At 37.7% G+C, this 21,366-nt stretch overlaps 1 protein-coding gene across 1 annotated transcript; it reads right to left on the minus strand.

Annotated features, from left to right (window-relative positions):
• Window positions 1-1,077: 1,077 nt before the first annotated feature.
• ndufc2 (NADH:ubiquinone oxidoreductase subunit C2) lies at window positions 1,078-11,223 on the minus strand. Its single transcript, XM_057839139.1, has 3 exons — window positions 11,003-11,223; window positions 1,462-1,605; window positions 1,078-1,357 (listed from the first exon to the last, which is right to left on the minus strand). The coding sequence occupies exons 1-3, from the start codon at window positions 11,139-11,141 to the stop codon at window positions 1,308-1,310; spliced, it is 333 nt and encodes a 110-aa protein (XP_057695122.1). The 5' UTR covers window positions 11,142-11,223; the 3' UTR covers window positions 1,078-1,307.
• Window positions 11,224-21,366: the final 10,143 nt, after the last annotated feature.

The following is a 21,366-nucleotide window of genomic DNA, read 5'->3' on the forward strand; positions in this document are numbered from 1 at the left end:
TATATAGCATTAAAGCTAGCGGACTTTGTTATGTAAGTTAGTCAATTTTTGTAACCATTAGCATTATATAGCATATAAGCTAGCAGATTTTTACTATGCAAGTTAGCAAATTATTGTAAACATCAGTATTATATAGCATTTAGCACTTAAGCTAGCGGACTTTTCCTGTGCATGTTAGCAAATTGTTTTAAACATTAACATTATATAGCATTTAAGCGAGCGGATTCTTACTGTGGAAGTTAGCCAATTGTTGTAAACATTAGCATTATATATCATTTAAGCTAGTAGACTTTTTTATGCAAGTTAGCCAATTATGTAATGTAAACATAAACATTATAGGCTATAGCATTTAAGCTAGCAGAATTTAGCTATGCAAGTTAGCCAATTATTGTAAACATTCGCATTATATAGCATTTAAGCTAGCAAACTTTTGCTATGCAAGTTAGCCAATTGTTGTGAACATTAGCATCATATAGCATTTAACCTACTGGACTTTGCTATGCAAGTTAGCCAATTGTTTTAAACATTCGCATTATATAGCATTTAAGCTAGTGGACTTTTGCAATGCAAGCTAGCCAATTGTTGTAACCATTAGCATTATATAGCATTTAGGCTAGCAGGACTTTTGCTGTAAAATTTAGCCAATTGTTGTAACCATTAGCATTATATAGCATTTATGCTAGCGGACTTTTGCTATGCAATTTAGCCAATTGTTGTAACCATTTTATTTATTAATTTATTTTTACAGGTGTTACTTTGTTTTGAATGAAAAATGTTTATTATTTATAATCATTATTTATGGACAAGTTTTAATGAAAAAAAGCTACCAAAAATGGGGTGGTGGTGGTGGGGGGTGTGATACTTAATGACAATAAATAAAAATGCTTAGATTTCTTTTTAATTAGAAATCAAAAAGAAAAATCTGACAAAATGGTATTAATTTTTTAAAAAGGCACAATGTATTTTTCATTTGTTAAAAAACATTAAATATCTATAGTTATTTTTAAAAATGTTTATTATAATTTGTTATAATTTATTAACTATTATTACATTGTAATTACACTTTTTTAACGTTAAAAAAAAAAAAAAAAAAAAGTAAATCTGTCCTTTTATTTGAATTTTATTTGACGGGAAAGATCACATCAGTAACTCCTATGTCCGAAAAATTCTTAAGACACAATTTCATGCAAAACGAATGGAAATCGAACTTACCAAATGAAATAAAAAATGGAACGCTAGACACTTCGATTATATTGTAGTTCCTTTTAATGAATTATATACAGAATCTAAAGATGTCAAACGACAGCTTAGCGCACAGGAATAAAAGGCTCGACAATCTCGGCAAAGGTCTTCTTTTCTGGAGGGAAAACAAGCACAAAAACATCGTCAGTATCGTCTGATGAAACGGTTTCATAGGAAAGATGCGAATTTATGTTTTCAGCAAATGGCAAACCAACTCACCCTTGGGGGCAAAGTCATCCGGGTGCAGTTTCATGTACTCCAACATGTCTCGGTCCAGTTTGGCATGCACGTAATTTTCCTTTTTGGTCACGTGGTAGCCGATGAACCAGCCGATCGTCGACAACAGGACCTGCCGATGAGCTCCTGCCCAAGAAATCAAAGGTAATCATTAACTCATCGGCTGTTTTTGATGGCCATAGACCAGTGACGTGCGGTCAGGGGAGGCAGGTGAGGCAGAGCCTCACCTGTCATCATGACAAAAAAATAATAATAGCATCAAATTTATATTAATATTTGTCCATTGCGCTTTATTTATGACTCATTTCAAACATTTTTTATAGTCAAAATCGCTGAATTTGCCTATTTCCTGTTCAAATAAAGAAATGAAACGAGAGGTGCGGCAGCAATGAGTAAAGCCTCACCTCTGATTGCGCAATCCTTAACAAACTGGGTTGATACATGGAATTGGAGCGCGCTGGTTGCCGTACATCTGCATGTCGCAATTATAATGTTTCCAGATACGTTTATTTGACCTGATTTTCCTCAGTCTGGCTAATGTCTTTAACCCTTAAAGTTTAATGTTTGTTAGCGACATATTTAGTCTTGCTGATGGGAAATAAAACCGCAGTGAAAAGACACAGGCTGCGGCAGATAGTACTCTGCCGCACTGCAAGGAGGCGTACGTGAAACTGGACTTTCCGTTAAAAGTGGACGCGGTTAACACAACGCCGGTGTTGTCCGGAGCTAAAAAGTTTGCTTCAAACTACGGGACAGAGGATAACTCGCGCTTTTCAAACGGACTGGTACACCCGAAAAGACTGTCTATGTGGCTGTCCTTCGAAAAATCGCCTTTGCTGCTTTCCCTGCCTTTTCTTCTCAACTTGTGCCAATGTCTGGACTAACACGAGATATTGTGACATTAAAAAACTACCACGAAGCCTCAGCAAACATGAGAGCTCGACCACTCACATTCAAAGCCTGTTTGCTTTAAAAACTTTTGGAAGCTCAAGGATCGATTTGGCTTTGACGAACAGCGGAAGCTCAACGGTAGCATCCTCAAAAGCTAAGGTAAAGAAAAGAGTTTGAAAGACCTCATTAATGCAACCTGCATCCTAGCTAAACAGGAGTTAACATTTGGTGGTAACGATGAGCGTGTAGCTCTTCTAAAAGTGGCATATATGTAGAACGATTACATGGTTTTGCTGAGAAAGATGAAAGGTTAGCTAGACATTTGGACACATCCACTGTGTTTTCTGGCTTGTCAAATAGAACACAGAACGATCTAATTGAAGCAATCCTCTCCATTGAGGCGGAGAGATTTTTTAAAGTAATGGAAAATAAGGAGGACTTTTACTAAAAGGGCGTAGGTTTGCATAGGGACGGTAGGGACATAACACTACCAACTTTTCAGCATGCTAAAATTGTCCCCACCAACTTTTAAGCAACCTTACCTTTTTTGCATGATATAATGTTCAGTTATATAGAGAATTTAGATCTTTCAATAGTTCCATATGTTGTAAGGATAGAATTGACCCTACCATTATTAAGTGAATTATTTTCACTATGTTTATGTTTGCTAATAAAAACCAGACATTTATTCAGGAAGTTTTCAAAATGTTTCTTTAGTATTTTTTGAAAACAAAGGTTTGAATTGAACAGTGTATCATCTAAACCAATGCACGTAAAAGTTATTATCAGTAGATAAGGATTTATTTTGCATTGATCATTTTGCCAATTAATTAATTAGGTTCATATACATTAGAAATGTGGCCCTTTGCCCCCTTCATCCAATCTGTTTGGTCCAATTAATGTCCCGCCCCCAGCAAAAAGTGTACCTACATGCAGGTTATGCTGTTATATCGTCCCTACGAATGTTGAGACAAAACCTATGCCCTTCCAAAGTAACGCCGGTTTTTGTGGTGAAGGACAGGCGCAAGACCACAAACAGTTTTCATTTCAATCTTATTAAAAAAAAAAAAAAAAAAAAAAAAAAGAGCTTGGACCAAGAAAAATACAATAGAATATTTAAAAACTAAATTTTGGCCTTAAATAAAATATTATTTTTCTTTTCACACTTTTTGTTTAGCAATCTGTAATAAATTGATTAAAGTTTCAGAATTAAAAGTTTTAAAAACTGAATATTTCACTAAAGGTCAGAATTGAATTCTGTGGTTTTGTACACCACTCTTTACTCTCATTTATGTTGCATTAATTATAGAATGGTGACGGCCAACACATTGAGGGTGTAGAGCAAATGCATGTTATTTTCTTACTTTTACGTATCGATAATATGTACCGTGTGTGCCTGTTTTGTGAAGAATGCTGATGAGATATGAAATAACCAGTAGCCAATTGAATAAGCTACCCTTTTTAGTTTATATATTTGGAAATCTGACACTAAAGGAGTCAGTGCCTCACCAACCATGAACCTCACCGCACGTCACTGCCATAGACGTAGGCCTGTCGCGATGACAAATTTTAGTAGGCGATATATTGTCTCATAAATGGTTGCTGATACACGATAATGTCAATCTTTTTAAATCAATTCAACCACTAATGTAGTGATAATTAACACCCCCCCCCCCCCACACACACACACATCGTTTGTAAATGCTGTAAACCAGCGAGTTTTCATGTTTGAAGTGTCACCTTTTAACCGCAAGTTTGCATTTTGGAGAAGATTGCCAATGTTTTATAGCAGGCTAAAGTGGCTAGTACATTTGTCTTTTTTTCTATTAGCCTGGTGTTAAACATTTTACAATGTTTAACACCAGGGTTTTCCCCTACATATTAAATATTGTAGCGCACTGCCATACCAACATAAAAGCCGCCACGCCGTGCAAAGGAGATGTTTTATTTATTTAAAAAAAAAATAATTTTTTTTTTCCAAGGCCGTTTCAAACTAGCGGCAGCCTCGTGTGAAGGGTTCAGCGGCAACCTATTCATTGTGTATTGTAATGTCCGTAACTATACGAAGCCCCCTTAGGAGATGATCGGAGGGGGAGCTGTGACATAGAGGGAAGCGAGAAGGAGATAGCGGTCGCATGTCGCGGAAGCCCGCTTTTATGGCGTTGGATGGCCGTCTTGGACGGAAAGGCAAGTTTGAATGAATTTGCGCCGAGCGGCGGGTAAGAGGGCCGCCGCGCTAATGTGTCAACAATGCATTCAATAGAAGAGGGGCAGGGTGTTACAGGGGACGGATTCTCCCCCCCCCCCCCCCCCCCCCCCCCCAAGAGCCCTGGGACACTCGAAAAATGTCTCTCATACCTCTCCTTACTAAGCTAAATGGTACATCGATGTGCGTTTGTGTGGAAATGTAGTTCACGAACAACAACAAAAAAACTATTCCTTCTCACCGAAACTAGTAAAACTCTTTACACGTCAATTACAATTTCTCTCCTACACCTTGAAATGGGTCCATTACAAGGGCGTAGGTTTGTTCTCAATATTGGTGGGGACGATATAACAGCATAACCTGCATGGACACTTTTTGCTGGGGACAGGACATTAATAAAAACCAAACTGATTAGGTGAACGGACGTCAGGGCTACATTTCTCACCAATATGAGCCTAATTAATTGATCGGCTAAATGATTAATGCAAAAATAAATCCGCATTGACTTGTACTAACTTTCCCACAGCAAATTTATAACGTTTTAATTAGGGCTGTCAAAATTATCGCATTAACGGGCGGTAATTAATTTTTTAAATTAATCACATTAAAATATTTGACGCAATTAACGCACATGCCCCGCTCAAACAGATTAAAATGACAGCACAGTGTCATGCCAACTTGTTACTTGTGTTTTTTGTCTCCCTCTGCTGGCGCTTTGGTGGGACTGACTTTACGAGTTGAAGCACAATGAGCATTGTGTAATTATTGACATCAACAATGGCGAGCTACAAGTTTATTTTTTGATTGAAAATTTTACAAATTTTAATAAAACGAAAACATTAAGAGGGGTTTTAATATAAAATTTCTATAACTTGTACTAACATTTATCTTTTAACAACTACAGGTTTTCTATCAATGGATCGCTTTAACAGAATGTTAATGCCAACTTGTTGATTTGTTATAATAAACAAATACAGTACTTATGAACAGTATGTTGAATGTATATATCCGTCTTGTGTCTTATCTGTCCATTCCAATAATAATTTACAGAAAAATATGGCATATTTTATCGATGGTTTGAATTGCGATTAATTACGATTAATTAATTTTAACTGTGATTAACTCGATTAAAAATTTTAATTGTTTTACAGCCCTAGTTTTAATCTGATGATTTTTCTTAAATCTATTCAAATAATTTTGATGATTTTTTTAACATCTTGCTTTGAGTGTTCAAGACTAACAGATGAATGGGTGTGATTAGTCAATTTACTTTAGGTAAATATTACCATTTGTTCTTATTAAGCCCATACATCTAAAGTTTGGTCATTTTTCACCAAAATCAAGAGGGAAAATGATTTCCAATAATGTTTTGAAAAATATCTCTTCTTGAATTAAGAACAGTTCTAACGAAAAAAAAGGTTTTTTTTTTTTTATTAAATATAATCACATTTTGCTTAAAATAAGAGTCTTAATATTCAGATAGCTGTTGTTCTTATTTCAAGAAATCTGAGTAAAATTTACTTGAAGCACTGGCAGATAATTTCATTTATTTCTAGTAGATTTACACTGAAATTTAACTAGTCATCAGCCAATCAAACGTGCGTTTGAGGTAGAGATGTCCGATCCGATCCGATCCAAATATCGGATCGGACGCCGATATGGGCAAAAAAATGCGCATTGGTATCGGATCAGCGGACACGAAAAAATTCCGATCCAGACTTCCGATCCAGTTTTTTTGAAAGTCCGGTCAGAGTTTTTCAGCGCACTGATTTACATAATCAATTCCACTTTTTACTTTGGTGTCCCTAAAATCCGGTCCGCATTTTACGGCACACCTTCAACACACTACATTACCGTCTCCCAATTCACCGAAAGACTTTATCGGTAAAAATGTAAGCTGTGTGGAATCATTTCACCTTAAAAGACGACAAAAACGAAGAGGCAGAGTGCAACATATGCCACAATAAAGTCAAGGGTGGTGCTAAAGCTGTAAGAAGTTTGAATACAACCAACCTAATCAAGCATTTAGCGAAATACCACCACAAACAATATGAGGAGTATGTTAAGAAAACCGAAGACAAAAAGAAAGGTCCTACGCAACTAACACTGGCAGAAACTTTTGCTATGCGTGACAAACTGGCACTCGACAGTCCCAAAGCCCAGGGAATAACAAGAGTCATTGCCGAAGAATTCATTCTGGATGACGAGCCATTATCTCTCGTGAGTACAGACGCACCATCCAACACTTAGAACCACGGTACAACATGCCCAGCCGTCATTACATCCTTGAGCGATTCGGCCGTGGAAGATTCCTGAATGATTACTGAAATATGTCAAGTAAAGCGGAACTAATACACAGACGCAATGAGAAACTGACCGCATTGCGTCCCGAGAGTAAACATCATGCTTGTCACTCAGGTAATGCCAATGCTCGACTCACGGCTTTAGCTCAACTCATGCCGCTGGATAAAAAACACAAGACTACCTGACTGCTGCTGACAGCCGCTACAAACTACGTCAACATCGTTTTACTGTAGATAGAAGATATCATATGTATATAGAACTAGATGCAATACGACAGACTCGACTGCGTTAGCAACATTGAAATATGGAAAACTAGATGCGTTAGTAAACAGCCGCCATCTTAAAGCAGGAGACTTCCCTATTAGGCTGTTGTGAACCTTCCAAGCGAACCTAATTAACTTTTTATCTAAAATACTCCTAAATCGGCAAAATCTTGACTTGAATCTATCTTCAAAACAGTTTTAAAACTTTCACATGTCGAAAGTAGACAGAAGGGAAATTATGGAATAACGGGAGCAATTTTAACAGTTGATTCGCAAAATTAAATGAATTGAATGTAGTTTAAAGCTGCTGATACAGAATGGGGACTTGAGGATTTTATTTACTGTTTTAAAATGTTAACTTGATACTGAAATAGTCGTTTATTTAAACCTGAGAGGCTTTTTATACAATTATTGTAACTAATGCACGAAACATTAAAAGGATCTAATAGCTTGGGGGGTTTGTGGGACTTTCCACTGAGGTTGTTTGTGTGTTTTGCTTTTTTAAGACAGTTTACAATATTATTTGCACGTTTTACTGACTGACTATGCCATTTCTGTTTGTTATTTATAATGTTTAGTGTTTGTCACTGAATAAACAGGTCAGTTTCTTGTTACCAACCGTTGTCTGTTATTCAAACTCAGCTAATTCAGCTGGCTAGTTGTTATCAAGAGTACTAAAACCCTTTTCAACATGAGTCTGACAACTAAGTAAGGAGGCTAAATAACTTTAAACTTTAACACATGCTCAGATAGGCAGTCACACAGATAATCCAGATAATAAAAAAATTCAACCGATAATGCAATCCGATAATTACCTGTATATACTTGATTTTGCCTCCAAATGTGCGCAACCGAAGAATTCAGCACGCCACCTCCTCAACCCCTCCCCTCTCTGAAGCCCCTGAGGGAGGAGGGGTTGAGGAGGCGGAGTTACACGACAAGAAGTCGTTGAATATTATGGCGGCTGTTACTAAAAAACGACTCTCTCGCCATCTGCGAAACATGTACCGTAGAAGTTCCACGAGGCAGAAAGAAAGCGTCCTCATTCAAAACCACTAACCCAGCAGCCATTTAAAACTGCATCACAAAGATTTTTGGAACGAATACGAGGCTGCTGCTAGCGGGAATGCTAAAGCTATTGTAAACACTAAGTTAAACTACAGGGCTTGTGACGATACAGAGTCGGGCTGTTTGGGAATGCAGCCCAAGGCGGGTGGTAAATTCGCATCTAAGGCTAAACACCGGCACGACTGGAGACCGATAGTCGGCAAGTAGCCGTCTTCCGATGGAGCCCGCCGCTCTGGCCAGCCCGGTTCCCCGGCCTCGGGACCTCCGGCGAACACCCCGGTTTCTCGAGCGTTCCCCCACGGCGTGGGAGCAGAGCCAGGACCTGAATACGCCGCAGCGAACCAGCTGGGGAAGGCGGATTATCCGGTACGAACGTAGCTGCCGCCAAGACGAGACATTTTTTTTTTTTTTTTACCTAAATGACCCGAGAACCAAAGCCCAGGATAAAAAAAAAATAATGCAGTTTATACGACCACCACTCTTCATGAAAAAGTGATGTCCAGTAAGCAAGCTTATCATGACGGCACAGTGGTTAGATGATAATTTCAACATGGAGAAAATGAAGTCAGCCAGTCAATAATGCATTCAGTATGTAAAATGACGAGCGGTCAGATGACTTTGTAACGCTGCCTTTATTTTCGGCTTAACAAAACAACACGCACGTGGATCCGAGCTCCAACTCCGTCCAAATAGTACTGCAGTGTATCAGTTTAGCTGCTGTAAAGCAAATGTCGTGAAAGCCGCAAATGTAAACAAAGCGCTGCAGAATGGGTACATGACATCTCGCTCTTTTGAGGTAATCATTTTCACAGTGTGCAACAAAGCATATAACATTAGCAATCACTTTTCAAATTATTTAACTTATTTCTCTGATCACTTACAGTCACAGTAGATATTATTGCACAGTAGGCCTGAACGATATTGGAAAAAACTATTGCTGCGATTTTTTTTGGGTTTGCGATATATTGCGATATTAATAAAAAAAAAGTATATATATTTTTTTCAAGAAATTTTCACAAGATGACTTAAATAGCTGTTTGGAAAGACTTTAGATGACTCACCATCACCACAGTGTACAGTCATGCCTTGTTTTTCGCGGTTAATGGGGACCAGAACCCTGCCGCAATAAGTGAAAAACCGCGAAGTAGCGCACCCCCCATTTTTTTTTTGGTGTGTGTGGTTTTTGTGCCCAATGTATTTATTCAGATTTAGCATTGGAAAGAGATACATATAAGACATGTTTTTTTCTCACTTTTCCCCCCAAAGTGATTTAAAAAATGTATATAAATAAATGTTTTTTAAGCACTTCAAATGTCATAATTATGATAAGTTTTAAACATAACTGTCCAACCAAATCATTTTTGAACAAGAATAAAGTACTGTAGCAGATAAATGCTTGGCTTTATTAAATGCTTCTGTTTATCTACTTTAGCTGTGACCATTGAAGTGACATGTAGAAATGTCAAACTCCTCATGATCACTTCTGGCACTTAAATGTCTCCAACGTCCCCACAGTACACACATTCATTCTAGCGCGGCTTCCTTGCAACTGTTTAACAAGTTAAACGATGATTGACAGATGCCCGTGTGAAGTCTGCTTTTTTGGCCAGATCAAAGCCATCGTTGTGCCACAGTGACTGAGAGGATCAAAAGGTTGGGAGAGGGAAGGTCTGAGGCTGTGCACAGACCAGAAAGCAAGGCGTATGTGGATCAAAAAAAAGAAAAACTATCGCGCACACGCACATCGCGATGGCAATGTTTAAACGATATATCGTTCAGGCTTATTGCACAGTAATATTTTATTTTGTGTATACTTTAAAATTTTACATAAATCTTTTAATAGAATTATCGGCTTGACATTATCGGTTATCGGTTGGAATGAGGAGGAAATGATCGGTTATCGGTATCGGTTGAAAAATGTATTATCGTGCAGCACTAGCTACGACAGTAGCCTGGCTACTGAAATACTTCAAATAGATCTTTGTGATGGTTCTTCTTGGGAAACAAAATGTGAAAAAAAATTAATTTATCATGATATGACGCAATTTTGCCGTGGCACGACACGGTGAGGCGGTCCGACTCAGATACAGCCCACCACTGCAGCTTCAAAAAATTCTAGGAGAAACCCTGCAGATGTGTTTCATTATGTTGTATGGCTGAACTTTATTTATGTGATGTGTTGATGACCAATAAACATCTGTGAAAGAAACTGGAGTCCCACGCACATGTGCCAAGTGCACGCAACACACGCACACGGCCGGGAAATTTACCAACCTCAATTTTATTTACCGTGCGATTAATTTACTTATTGCATATCACAAGTTTACACACACTTCCAATAAATCTGAAGTGGATCGTTAGTTCATTCGCTACCAGGCTCCCACTTCAAATGGATTAGATGTCTGGACATTGAAATTCAAAGTGAAAGTCTCTGAGGTGTGTTTATTCATTCATATATTTAGACTATTTAAGTAAATAATTTAATAAATATAACTGAAGATGATATACTTCTTGAAATGCTAAAATAAATTGACCATTTACCGTGTACATTTTATCTAGTCTTACATGTAAAATTAATTTTTAAAACCAAGAAAACTTAAATTCTGTCAAATTAAACAATACAACTCCCACATTTTAGTTACAATCCAAAATACACGTGAAATAATGATATAAACATTAGTTACAATCCTACATACACGTATAATTATATAATAATATGAATATTCAAGTAAACATGTCTCGCTAGTAGTGTATGTACATGGCTTCGCGCTAGCATGCTAATGTCGCTAACCTGACTTTAGCGGCGGCCGGTGATTAATGGCGTTTTGGAGCATGGCCGTGCACCAGCCCACGACGGCCAGCCACACCGAGTTACGGTTGACGATGCCGGGCGGCGGAAGACCCTTGCCCTCGTCCGGAATCCAGCCCATGGCGCCTTAAAATCACCCAAAAGTCCTCCTCTCTTGTCCTGACCTCCGAGAAGCGAGAACAGTTCTGTTGCAGCCGCTGTCACTTGTGCGCATGCTCAGAGGTCGGGCATTTTTGACGGCGATATCATATATAAGGCTAGATGTCATTCACATTCTGTGAGCAAACGCGGATTGACGTTGTCACTTTTTTTTTTTTTTTTTTTTTTTAAAGTAGCAGACATCAATGAGTGGTCGGGATTTTCATTTTCACATATTTACCCTTTTAAACGTTTTTTTTTCTTCAATTTTTCTTTGTTTGGGTCGATTATTTATCATCTAAAATTTTGGGGAAAATGTAATAGTAACGAAAAAAAAAATACTATTAAGTGATAGTTATGAGGTAGATATTCTTTTATTATTATTTTGTTATTCTTTTTTACAGACACTAATTTTTTTATTGTGATGTAATTTGTTTGAAAGTTTAAAATGTGTGAGTGAATATTTTTTTAAAGTCTTTTTTTAAACTAAATATTAGACATCAATTAATGATTCTAAGATAAAAATGACAGGCATTTTGAATAATAAATACGTTTACTTACTTTTTTTTAATGGCTAGGTTGAAACAAAAGCGGTTGCGCGACGTCTGTAAACGGGGGTCTCCAGGGTAAAACGGACAAATACTTCAGGGGCTTAATGCGCCATGAATCTGCTATGGCAGCATATAGACATATTGTTCTATCAAACACAACAGTTCTTTTGGCTTCAAATACAGCAGTTTATTTTAAAGAGGGGTGCAAGAGCAGAAACTGCTTTTTCAGCTTTGTCTGCTTTTTCCGCCATATTCAATCCCAATTTTTTTTAGGATAGAATGACCCTTTATTGTCATTATAATCTTCTTTAAGTTCACTGTGGCGCCACCTTACTACAGCAAAGAGCTTTTTACGTTGAAATTCTTGTGAATAAATGCTTAAATCCCTGAATTGTTAATAGATATGGACGTAAAAACAGTCTTGATTCTTGGTTAAAAGCAAAAAAAAAGAAAAAACGGGCAGTTTGAATTTACTTTACTTAAATCTGTCGAAGAATTATGCTAGTCTGTTAGCTCTTTGTTATGATAAGGGGGCTGCCACAATGGCTTTTTCCGTTCAAAATTCTTGTGAATAAATGCTTAAATCACTGAATTCTTTATTGATATGGACGTAAAACTGTCTCCATTCTTTGAAAGAGCAAAAAACAGGGCAGTTACGCATCTATTTTAAGTACATATGACGAAGAATGACGCAAATGCCGTAGCGGTTCCCATTCTCCCACTGATTTTTTTCACGACGTTTCAAAATGCGTGCATGGTTAGAAAAATATAATATTTACCTTGAATCCTCCAACAAATCACTCCTGAGACAATCCTTCCTGTTTGTATGCGGTACAGCTTTCGTAGTCCTTCAATAACTCAAGATTAAATCCGGCACGAGTGTGTGCCGTCTTCGGCTATTACTAAATTAACCTCGGCCCCCTATGATAAAGCGTGACACAAAGAATGACAAAGTGTCAGGTCAATAGGAATTATGACGTCTATGTTTGGTCATTGCAGTTTTAAAACTTTTGTAATACTACAGTTTAAGGCCCAACTCCACGTCTCTGTTGCTGTGACAACCATTTGTTCATTAAAACGAGATAGATTTTTTCAGGGACTCAGGCACACTTGGTCGAATTTTAGTTTTGAGTAAGGGCATGGCTGCATAGCTCAGTAGCACCTCCCTTTTTGTAGTACTCTCTCCAATAACTTTTATTTTCTTCTAGGTGTGTAGACCCCAACTGAAGGAATTCGGCCTCCCAGCCAAGCCGTCGGAACCGCGACAGCCGAACCAGAAGGCGTCCCGCTGGCGCCGCTCCAGCAAGTCGGCCGGGAAGGGCAAACTCTGCGTGTCCACTCCGGTGTTAACCCTTTGTACTGACTCCATTTTGAACGGTTTAAAGATGGCTCACCGAAAACAGGTTGACAATTTATTCGTCGACAGTGATCGAAAAACAAAGCAAAACAGATGACGGAGAGGCAATACTGGATCCAGGGTCAGCAAAACAACAGATACATCGAAATGTCCCCGAGAAGCGACAGTTGTTATCTAAATGTTTAAAGCTCTCGCGGGGTGGACCGTGGGCAGGAAGAAGGGTGTGAAGAAGGAAGAAAAAGGGTGTGTTTGGGATTTTTGTCTTTTGTGGATTGGACAGGAGGAATCGGGAGTTACTGTTGTCCGGGCAACGAGGATGTGGATTCTGCCACCTCAGCGTCAAAGGGGGCTCTTGGAGTCTTGTCAGTTGTGTTATCAGTTGGATATCGGGCGTTCTCCGATGCTACTTGTTTTAGGACAGAACGCCCTAATCTTTGTCCTGGAGTGCCAGGGAGAACTGATTGCGAGAGTTGGTACGTCAATCTTGCTCATGACGCACACGTTGGGCTTCTGTGATAAGATGGCATTTTGTATCTTTTATGCCTTATATTCTGCTTGTTTTCATTAAACTATTGTATAAGTGCTATTTATTTTATATAAGGTGTGTTAGAGTAATACAAACAGTCCTACAGTAAATATGAGAATTGATACTGTTCCCTGATTGATTATATTAAGTGTGTTAGAGTCATGCAAACAGTTAGACCAGGGGTCAAGAACCTTTTTGGCTGAGAGAGCCACGAACACCACATATTGTTAAAATGTAATTCTGTGAGAGCCATACAAAATGTTTAAAACTAAAGATACAAGTAATATGTACATTTTATGTAATTTCAATCTGAGTTCTTTTTTAATAACTTATATAAATAATAATAATTCAATTTAATCATAAATAATAATTAAATAATATTAAAATAGTTTAGTTTTAATATTTTGTTGTGTCCACAGATAGAATCGCCCTATGTTTAAAATGTTTCATTTTATTTTGTTGTGTTTGTGGAAAATACAGACACGTTTCAGCCTGAAAAGACTGTTATACTTACGGTTTTAAACCAGCAGGGGGCAGCGTTCTCTTCTTGGGGTGCATGGGCAATAAATGTTCGCATTTTAGAGCTAATAAGAAATCAGCCGTCTTTGCAGCAATGCGAGACGGACGTTGTAAACTAGTATTTTTTTTCTTGTTTCAGGTGAGAAAAAGAGTACAATTTGACTGTGTATATTACCGGATTGCTTTAAAATAGGATGATTGTGATGTGTACTGTGTGTTAATCAGTGTTAATCAGTGTTGGGAGTAACGCCGTTATAAATAACACCGTTACGTAACGGCGTTATTTTTTCAGTAACGGGGTAATCTAACTAATTACTTTTTCCGCCGTTACAACGCCGTTACCGTTACTGACGGTCAAAAGCGGTGCGTTACTTACTCTGAATGAATTGAAGAAACTACCAGCCGTGTCGAGTCGACTCTCTGCTCTGTTGATTTGTCATCCAAGACTTGGGGTGCGTTCAGGTTCGAGAATAGCGCACGTACTTCTGACTCCAAGCTGTTTGTCCCTGCTCATTCAATTAGACAATGCTCTCCAAAGTTTGGTAACGTTTCTGTGTTTGCTACACCTGATGCTAGCCTCGTTCCCCTCTCCCACTGTCAGCCAGCAATACTGCTTCCATCTTGAGGACGGCAGGCGATTTGAAGGTGACGTGAATTGTCGGGAAACGAGCCTACCTAAATGCGGCCCCTCGAGAGATGCGATGGAAGTGATTGTAATTGGCTGAGGGTTAGATTCATGTGTCGTGGTAAGCCAATCAGAGCCGGTGATTTCACAAGCAAACCGGAACAGCGCGTGCGGCAAACACACATACACAAAACAGATGCACAGGGTCGGGATGGCAGAGCATTCAGAAGAAAAATTGTCCTTTAAGAGGTGGAGATTCATTCATTCATTCATTTTCCATGCCGCTTTTTCCTCACGAGGGTCACGGAGGTGCTGGAGCCTATCCCAGCTAAGTACGGGCAGTAGGCAGGGGAAACCCTGAACTGGTAGAGGTGGAGATATTGACACTATTTCAAGTTCGTCGAAATTAAAGGAAAGAACCTGCATTTATGTCCTGGGGCAAAGCTTTTGTCGACATCCGTGGTAAGTAATTCAAATCTGCTGAAGCACCTAACAAGTTAACTACCTGTCTGTTCTTCTCTATTCCACTGACTCGAATACTGCTCAGAAAATTTCAAATTCTTTGACATACAACAAGTTCTTTTTAAAGTAACGGAAATAGTTACTTTCCCTGGTAACTAGTTACTTTTACTATAGAGTAATTCAGTTACTAACTCAGTTACTTTTTGGAAGAAGTAGTGAGTAATGTAACTAATTACTTTTTTAAAGTAACGTGCCCAACACTGGTGTTAATATAGTTCAGATATGTTAATCGTTAAGTATGTTTATGTATGACTGCAGATGTGTTCGTAATGGCGAGCGGACGTCGAGTGAATGCTAGTGGTGTCTAAAATGCAGAAGTTAAATTTTTTGTCACAAAAACTTTGTTTTTTAATATGATTATACAAGAATTTGCATTTTAGAGCGAATAAGAAATGAGCCGTATGTGTGCAGCAATGCGAGACGGACATTGTTTTTCTTCTTGTTTTAGATGTACAAGAAAAACGGAAATAAAATGTAATGTGTAGCAACAGACTGAAGCATTTAATCTCTGTCTGCACCACATTACAGATGCATAGCTATTATTTCAACCGATTGTCACACGAATCATCGGACTTTTCAGACGTTCTCCACTGCCGCACCTGTCTTGAATGCCGCCTGATCGCTGGCTTGCCAATGGAAAAAATGTGAGCACCCCTTGCTCTTTTTAACGCTTCCCCTGTGGCCCTTACGCCCACCAGGTTTTCCCCAAGGTCCTAGCGCCCTTCCAATTAGATAACAAAAGTATTTTTTTTTTTTTTTTGTTAATACTTGAAGATTTGTCTGAGAGCCAGATGCAGCAGTCAAAAGAGCCATATCTGGCTCGCGAGCTATAGGTTGCCAACCCCTGAGTTAGACAGTGCCTACGAGAAAAGGTGCCATCTCCTTCAGAATGTATTTCTAATCCCAAAAAAGAGGTGAGGTTCGAGCACGTTAGGTTCTCATGAGATGATTAATGGGCGATGATCTGCCACAACCCTGACCTGCGTGCCGTCTGAGTTGCGCTAAACTGCGAGGGCCCGTTCAGTCCTGCTTGCAGGCCTAGTGGTGCTTGTTGTTAACACTTACAGTGCCCTCCATAATTATTGGCATCCCTGGTTAAGATGTGTTTTTTTAGCTTCTAATATTTTTTTTAATTCAAATAATATGGGACCTTAATGAAAAAAAAGAGAAAAATCCAACCTTCAATACAAGTGCATTTATTCAGTGGGGAAAAAAATCCACATAAAGAAAGAATTATTTGACATCAAATAATGTGTGTCACAATTATGAGCACCCCTGGTGTTAATACTTTGTACAACCCCCTTTTGCCAACAAAACAAGGTCTGGGGACTGAGATGGCCATGGGAGGAGCTTGATTTTGTGTCTGGTGAAGCATTTCTGTGTAGATTTGGCCATATGTTTAGGGTCATTGTCTTGCTGAAAGACCCAACGACGACCCATCTTCAGCTTTCGGGCAGAGGGCAACAGATTTTGATTTCAAATGTCCTGGTATTTCAAAGCATTCATGATGCCATGCACCCTAACAAGGTTCCCAGGGCCTTTGGAAGCGAAACAGCCCCATAGCATCACTGACCCACCCCCATACTTCACAGTGGGTATGAGGTGCTTTTCAGCATGCACATCTTTCGTGGCACGCCAGACCCACTTAGAGTGTTTGTTGCCAAAAAGCTCAATCTTGGTCTCATCTGACCAAAGCACATGGTCCCAGGCTTCAACTGGGACTTTGCTGTTTTGTTGGCAAAAGGGGGGTTGTAGAAAGTATTAACACCAGGGGTGCTAATAATTGTGACACACATTATTTGATGTCAAATAATTATTTCTTTGTGGGATTTTTCCCCCACTGAATAAATGCACTTGTATTGAAGGTTGAATTTTTCTCTTTTTTTCCATTAAGGTCCCATATTATTTGAATTAAAAAAATATATATATTAGAAGCTAAAAAACACATCTTAACCAGGGGTGCCAATCAGGCCCGGAGTGACTAATCGGGAGCTTCTGGACGATTCCAGAAGGGCCGGCCGGCCAGATGGGCCGGTCCGGGTTTTATTAAAAAAAAAAAAAAAAAAAAAAAAATACACTGTTATCATTTTTTGTTTGGTATTTATTTGTGACAGTGTCACTAAGTATAACTTACATTCTGTTACCGCTGTCCCTGTGGGCCGTCTTAAAAAAAAAAAAAAAAAAAAAAAAAAAAAGTATTTTTTTTTCCAGACTCATCCTCACGTGTGCAGACGAAAAATACAGCATGCAGCTCCGCCCCCTAATTGTAGTCTGTATTGAGCCAAATTAGCTGCTAATTCGGTGCTCGGATGGATAAAAAGAGCAAGGGTGGCGCTGAAAAATAAGAATTAAAAAGAGAAAAGCACTCGTGAAAGAATCGGCAAAATGCGCAAAAATAGCTATTTTTTTTCATGCAGCGACCTTGCTGCCTCAAACTACAGAGGATTACAACGAAAGTGGTAAGGCCAGATGGCGAATAAAATGCAACTTGCACCGTGTGATACGACAATATGTAATTGTGGAAACTTTGGCTTCTTGTAGCACCTCACAAGGGATATGTAGCAGCAAGCATTAGCCATAATGAACACACCACAGGTGCAGAGCTGGAAGGTAGGATTGCCATGTCGTTCAGCGAGTTAACATTAGAATTAATGTAATCATTTACGTGGCGTTTTTAAAGTGGAAATGGAAAATGGATAATAGTATCATTAGAAGTTGTTACAATGTGCAATACGTATTCTTTATTTTTCATATTGTTATGTTGCTATGTTTGTTTTATCTGTAAGCACTCATTTTGTTAATATTTGATGTTGCAGAAAAGGTCTTATTGATTCATTTATTTTAGGGCTGTCAAAATTATCGGGTTAACGGGCGGTAATTAATTTTTTAAATGAATCACGTTAAAATATTTGACGCAATTAACGCACATGCCCTGCTCAGACAGATTTAAATGACAGTACAATGACATGCCCACTTGTTAATTGTGTTTTATGGAGTTTTGCCGCCCTCTGCTGGCGCTTGGGTGTGACTGATTTTATAGGATTCAGCACCCATGAGCATTGTGTAAGTAATTATTGACATCAACAATGGCGGGCTACTAGTTTATTTTTTGATTGAAAATTTTACAAATTTTATTAAAACGAAAACATTAAGAGGGGTTTTAATATAAAATTTCTATAACTTGTACTAACATTTATCTTTTAAGAACTACAAGTCTTTCTATCCATGGATGGCTTTAACAGAATGTTCATAATGTTAATGCCATCTTGTTGATTTATTGTTATAATAAACAAATACAGTCCTTATGTACCTTATGTTGAATGTTTATATCCATCTTGTGTCTTATCTTTCCATTCCAACAATAATTTACAGAAAAATATGGCATATTTTATAGATGGTTTGAATTGCGATTAATTACGATTAATTTTTAAGCTGTAATTAACTTGATCAAAAATTTTAATCGTTTGACTGGCCTAATTTATTTTTCAAATGTATCATTTAATATAGTTTTTTTTTTTTTAATCCATTTTTAAATTTGTTCAAAATATGTTGTGTTGCACTTGTTAAAATAGAGCCACCTTGTTAAACAACCATTACCTGCACTGAATTGGAATACACAGAATTACAGTACACGGCTTTAGAGAACACTGAACTTAACACGTGTATGCATAATGACATAATTTTAAATGAGTGGGCCGGTCTGAGGCATGAAATTCCAGGGCCGAAAATGAGTCCCACTCCGGCCCTTGTGCCAATAATTATGGAGGGAACTGTATGTAAATTTGACGCAAGTAGATTGTTTTCCATGAAGAAATACTCCTCAATATCAATTTGAATTTTCTTTTATTGACACAGATGAGGGAACCCTGAAGCACAAGAAGCACAGATACTTAGCCACAGCATAGTAACATTAAATACAATACTAAATACAAGAAAGCCGAGCAAGTGTTTACAAGACTGACAACATATATCTCCCTATTTATATATAAGACAAACTACAACAACAGACACGTAGTAAACACTAAAAGAAGATAGACTTACAGAAATATGTGCGGCACACGATAAATGCAATACAACAGCATAAATGTCTCATGCAACAGCTAAACATAAATAGATTCACACTCCGGGTGTTTTCAGAGATGCTTGACTGTGCCTCTCTTTCTCTTTTGTGGAACTACAATAATAAAAAGATGTACAATGAGCAACAATGTTGCAAACAACAAAAGAGGCCATTTATATACGTAAACACAATTGGCTTGTATGAAATAATGCTTACCAAAATTTTCGCACTATAAGACCCACCTGACTATAAGCCACCACCCATCAAATTTGGCACGAAAATGGCATTTGTTCATAGATAAGCCGCACTGGACAATAATGGGATATCTACACCATAAGAAATTATCTCACTTTGAATGGATGTGAAAGATCCAAGCTGGACATAAATGGAGTTAGTAACATAATTTGCCGGATGACACTTAATGAAATAAGCATCCAATAATGCCCATGATAGTGTTATGTCATAATTATGAAGGTCTTATACTAGTCTTATGAGGCCACTGTGAAATAAAGTGTTACCTATTAACCTAAATAAATCAACAAATAAGCCACACTGGACTATAAACCTCAGGATTCAAAATTAAAGAAAAAAGCAGCAGCTTATAGTCTGAAAATTACGGTAATTAGAAGTATAAAACACATTCTGCCTCTAACATGCAACGTAAAGACAATATGTATATAGTGTATTTCTTAATTTGATGACAAAATACTTAGACGTTGCTTAAACAAACACAAACGCCAAAGCAGCACCTTCTGAAATTACAACAACATTTTCTCACATTTAGCGCCACACAGTGTTTAAAACGTGGTGTGAAATTTTTAGAGTCACTTTTTTGTTGTTGCACATTTACGACATTATTTAGCAGCCTATATATTCATTTTTAAATAAGAAGTTTTGGACCTGAATGTTTAAATCCAGATCAAAATATTTCATTTAAATATTAAGGTTATATCTTATATCCTAAATGCTAAATCTGGAAACGGTTGGAACTAAATATTTAGCTTAATATGCAAATTCACATGACTGGAGACTGGAAGTAACAAAATAAAAGCTGGAGCACACAAAATACTCTTTAAATAGTTTCTCCTAAATATGTATTTTACTTATATATTGTTATTATCACAATGACTCATGTCCAAGAGCAGACTGCCACCGTTGAGTAGGTTTTATTCATTTTCAAGCAACGTAAACATACAGCCTGGGCTGCTCCACCAGCTTTTATTTTGTTACTACCACTACCGGTCTCCAGTCATGTGAATTTGCATATTAAGCTAAATATTTAGTTCCGAACATTTCCTGATTTAACATTTAGGATATAAAAATAAGATTTAAATTAAATATTTATTTCTGTATTTTAAAAATCAGGTCCGAAACTTTTTATTTAAAAATAAATATCTAATTTGCTAAATAATGTTGTAAATGTGAAGAAAAAAAACAACACAAAACAAACAAAAAAAAAAGTGACTACAAACGGTGCCCCATACGTAGCTACAATTGAGCACAATGAATAACATTTAAAGAAGTTCCGTTTGAATTCTTCTTCTCTTTTATGAAACGATAAATAAAATGGCTACTAGATGGCGAGCTTCCCCAAGCTATAAAGACTTAATTGAGAATAAACATAACACAACTTCTAATTCTCCCCCTGCTCGTAGGAGTAACATTAATAAAGACAGGCGCTGCCCCCAAGCGGCTGGCGGCATTGTCTTCATTCCTTTTGGGGATGCCTGTGTGGCAGCCAGGCAGGTTGTTTTTTGCATGGGGCTTGCCAGTCGCCATCATATTTTCAGGATCAAAGCACCGGTCCGGCGCCGAATCTCTTACCGAAACGCATTATAAAGGTGTTACGTTCAAAGTTCAAAATGAGAGTGAGAGAAAAAAAAAAAAGACTTATAAAATTCTAATCATACATTGTAAATTTGAAAATTGCAATGAGCAGTATCAAAAACAAATAAACCATATCTAAACCCCATAATATTATCGTTTCATCAAATTGCAATACAAATTTTACCAGCATAATTATTTCCACTTGGGGAAATGCCAATATT

The sequence above is a fragment of the Corythoichthys intestinalis genome, chromosome 6, assembly GCF_030265065.1.
Source record: "Corythoichthys intestinalis isolate RoL2023-P3 chromosome 6, ASM3026506v1, whole genome shotgun sequence".
NCBI lineage: Eukaryota > Metazoa > Chordata > Actinopteri > Syngnathiformes > Syngnathidae > Corythoichthys > Corythoichthys intestinalis.

Bases quoted from the DNA above. Each gene is read 5' to 3' on its own strand.
- ndufc2 (XM_057839139.1), bottom strand. From the start codon at position 11,141: ATGGGCTGGATTCCGGACGAGGGCAAGGGTCTTCCGCCGCCCGGCATC. The intron at 1,606-11,002 runs GTTAGCGACATT...TTTCTTGGGCAG, and splicing joins CCGGCCGCCGCTAAAGTCAG to GAGCTCATCGGCAGGTCCTG. The intron at 1,358-1,461 runs GTGAGTTGGTTT...TTTTCCCTCCAG, and splicing joins GGATGACTTTGCCCCCAAGG to AAAAGAAGACCTTTGCCGAG.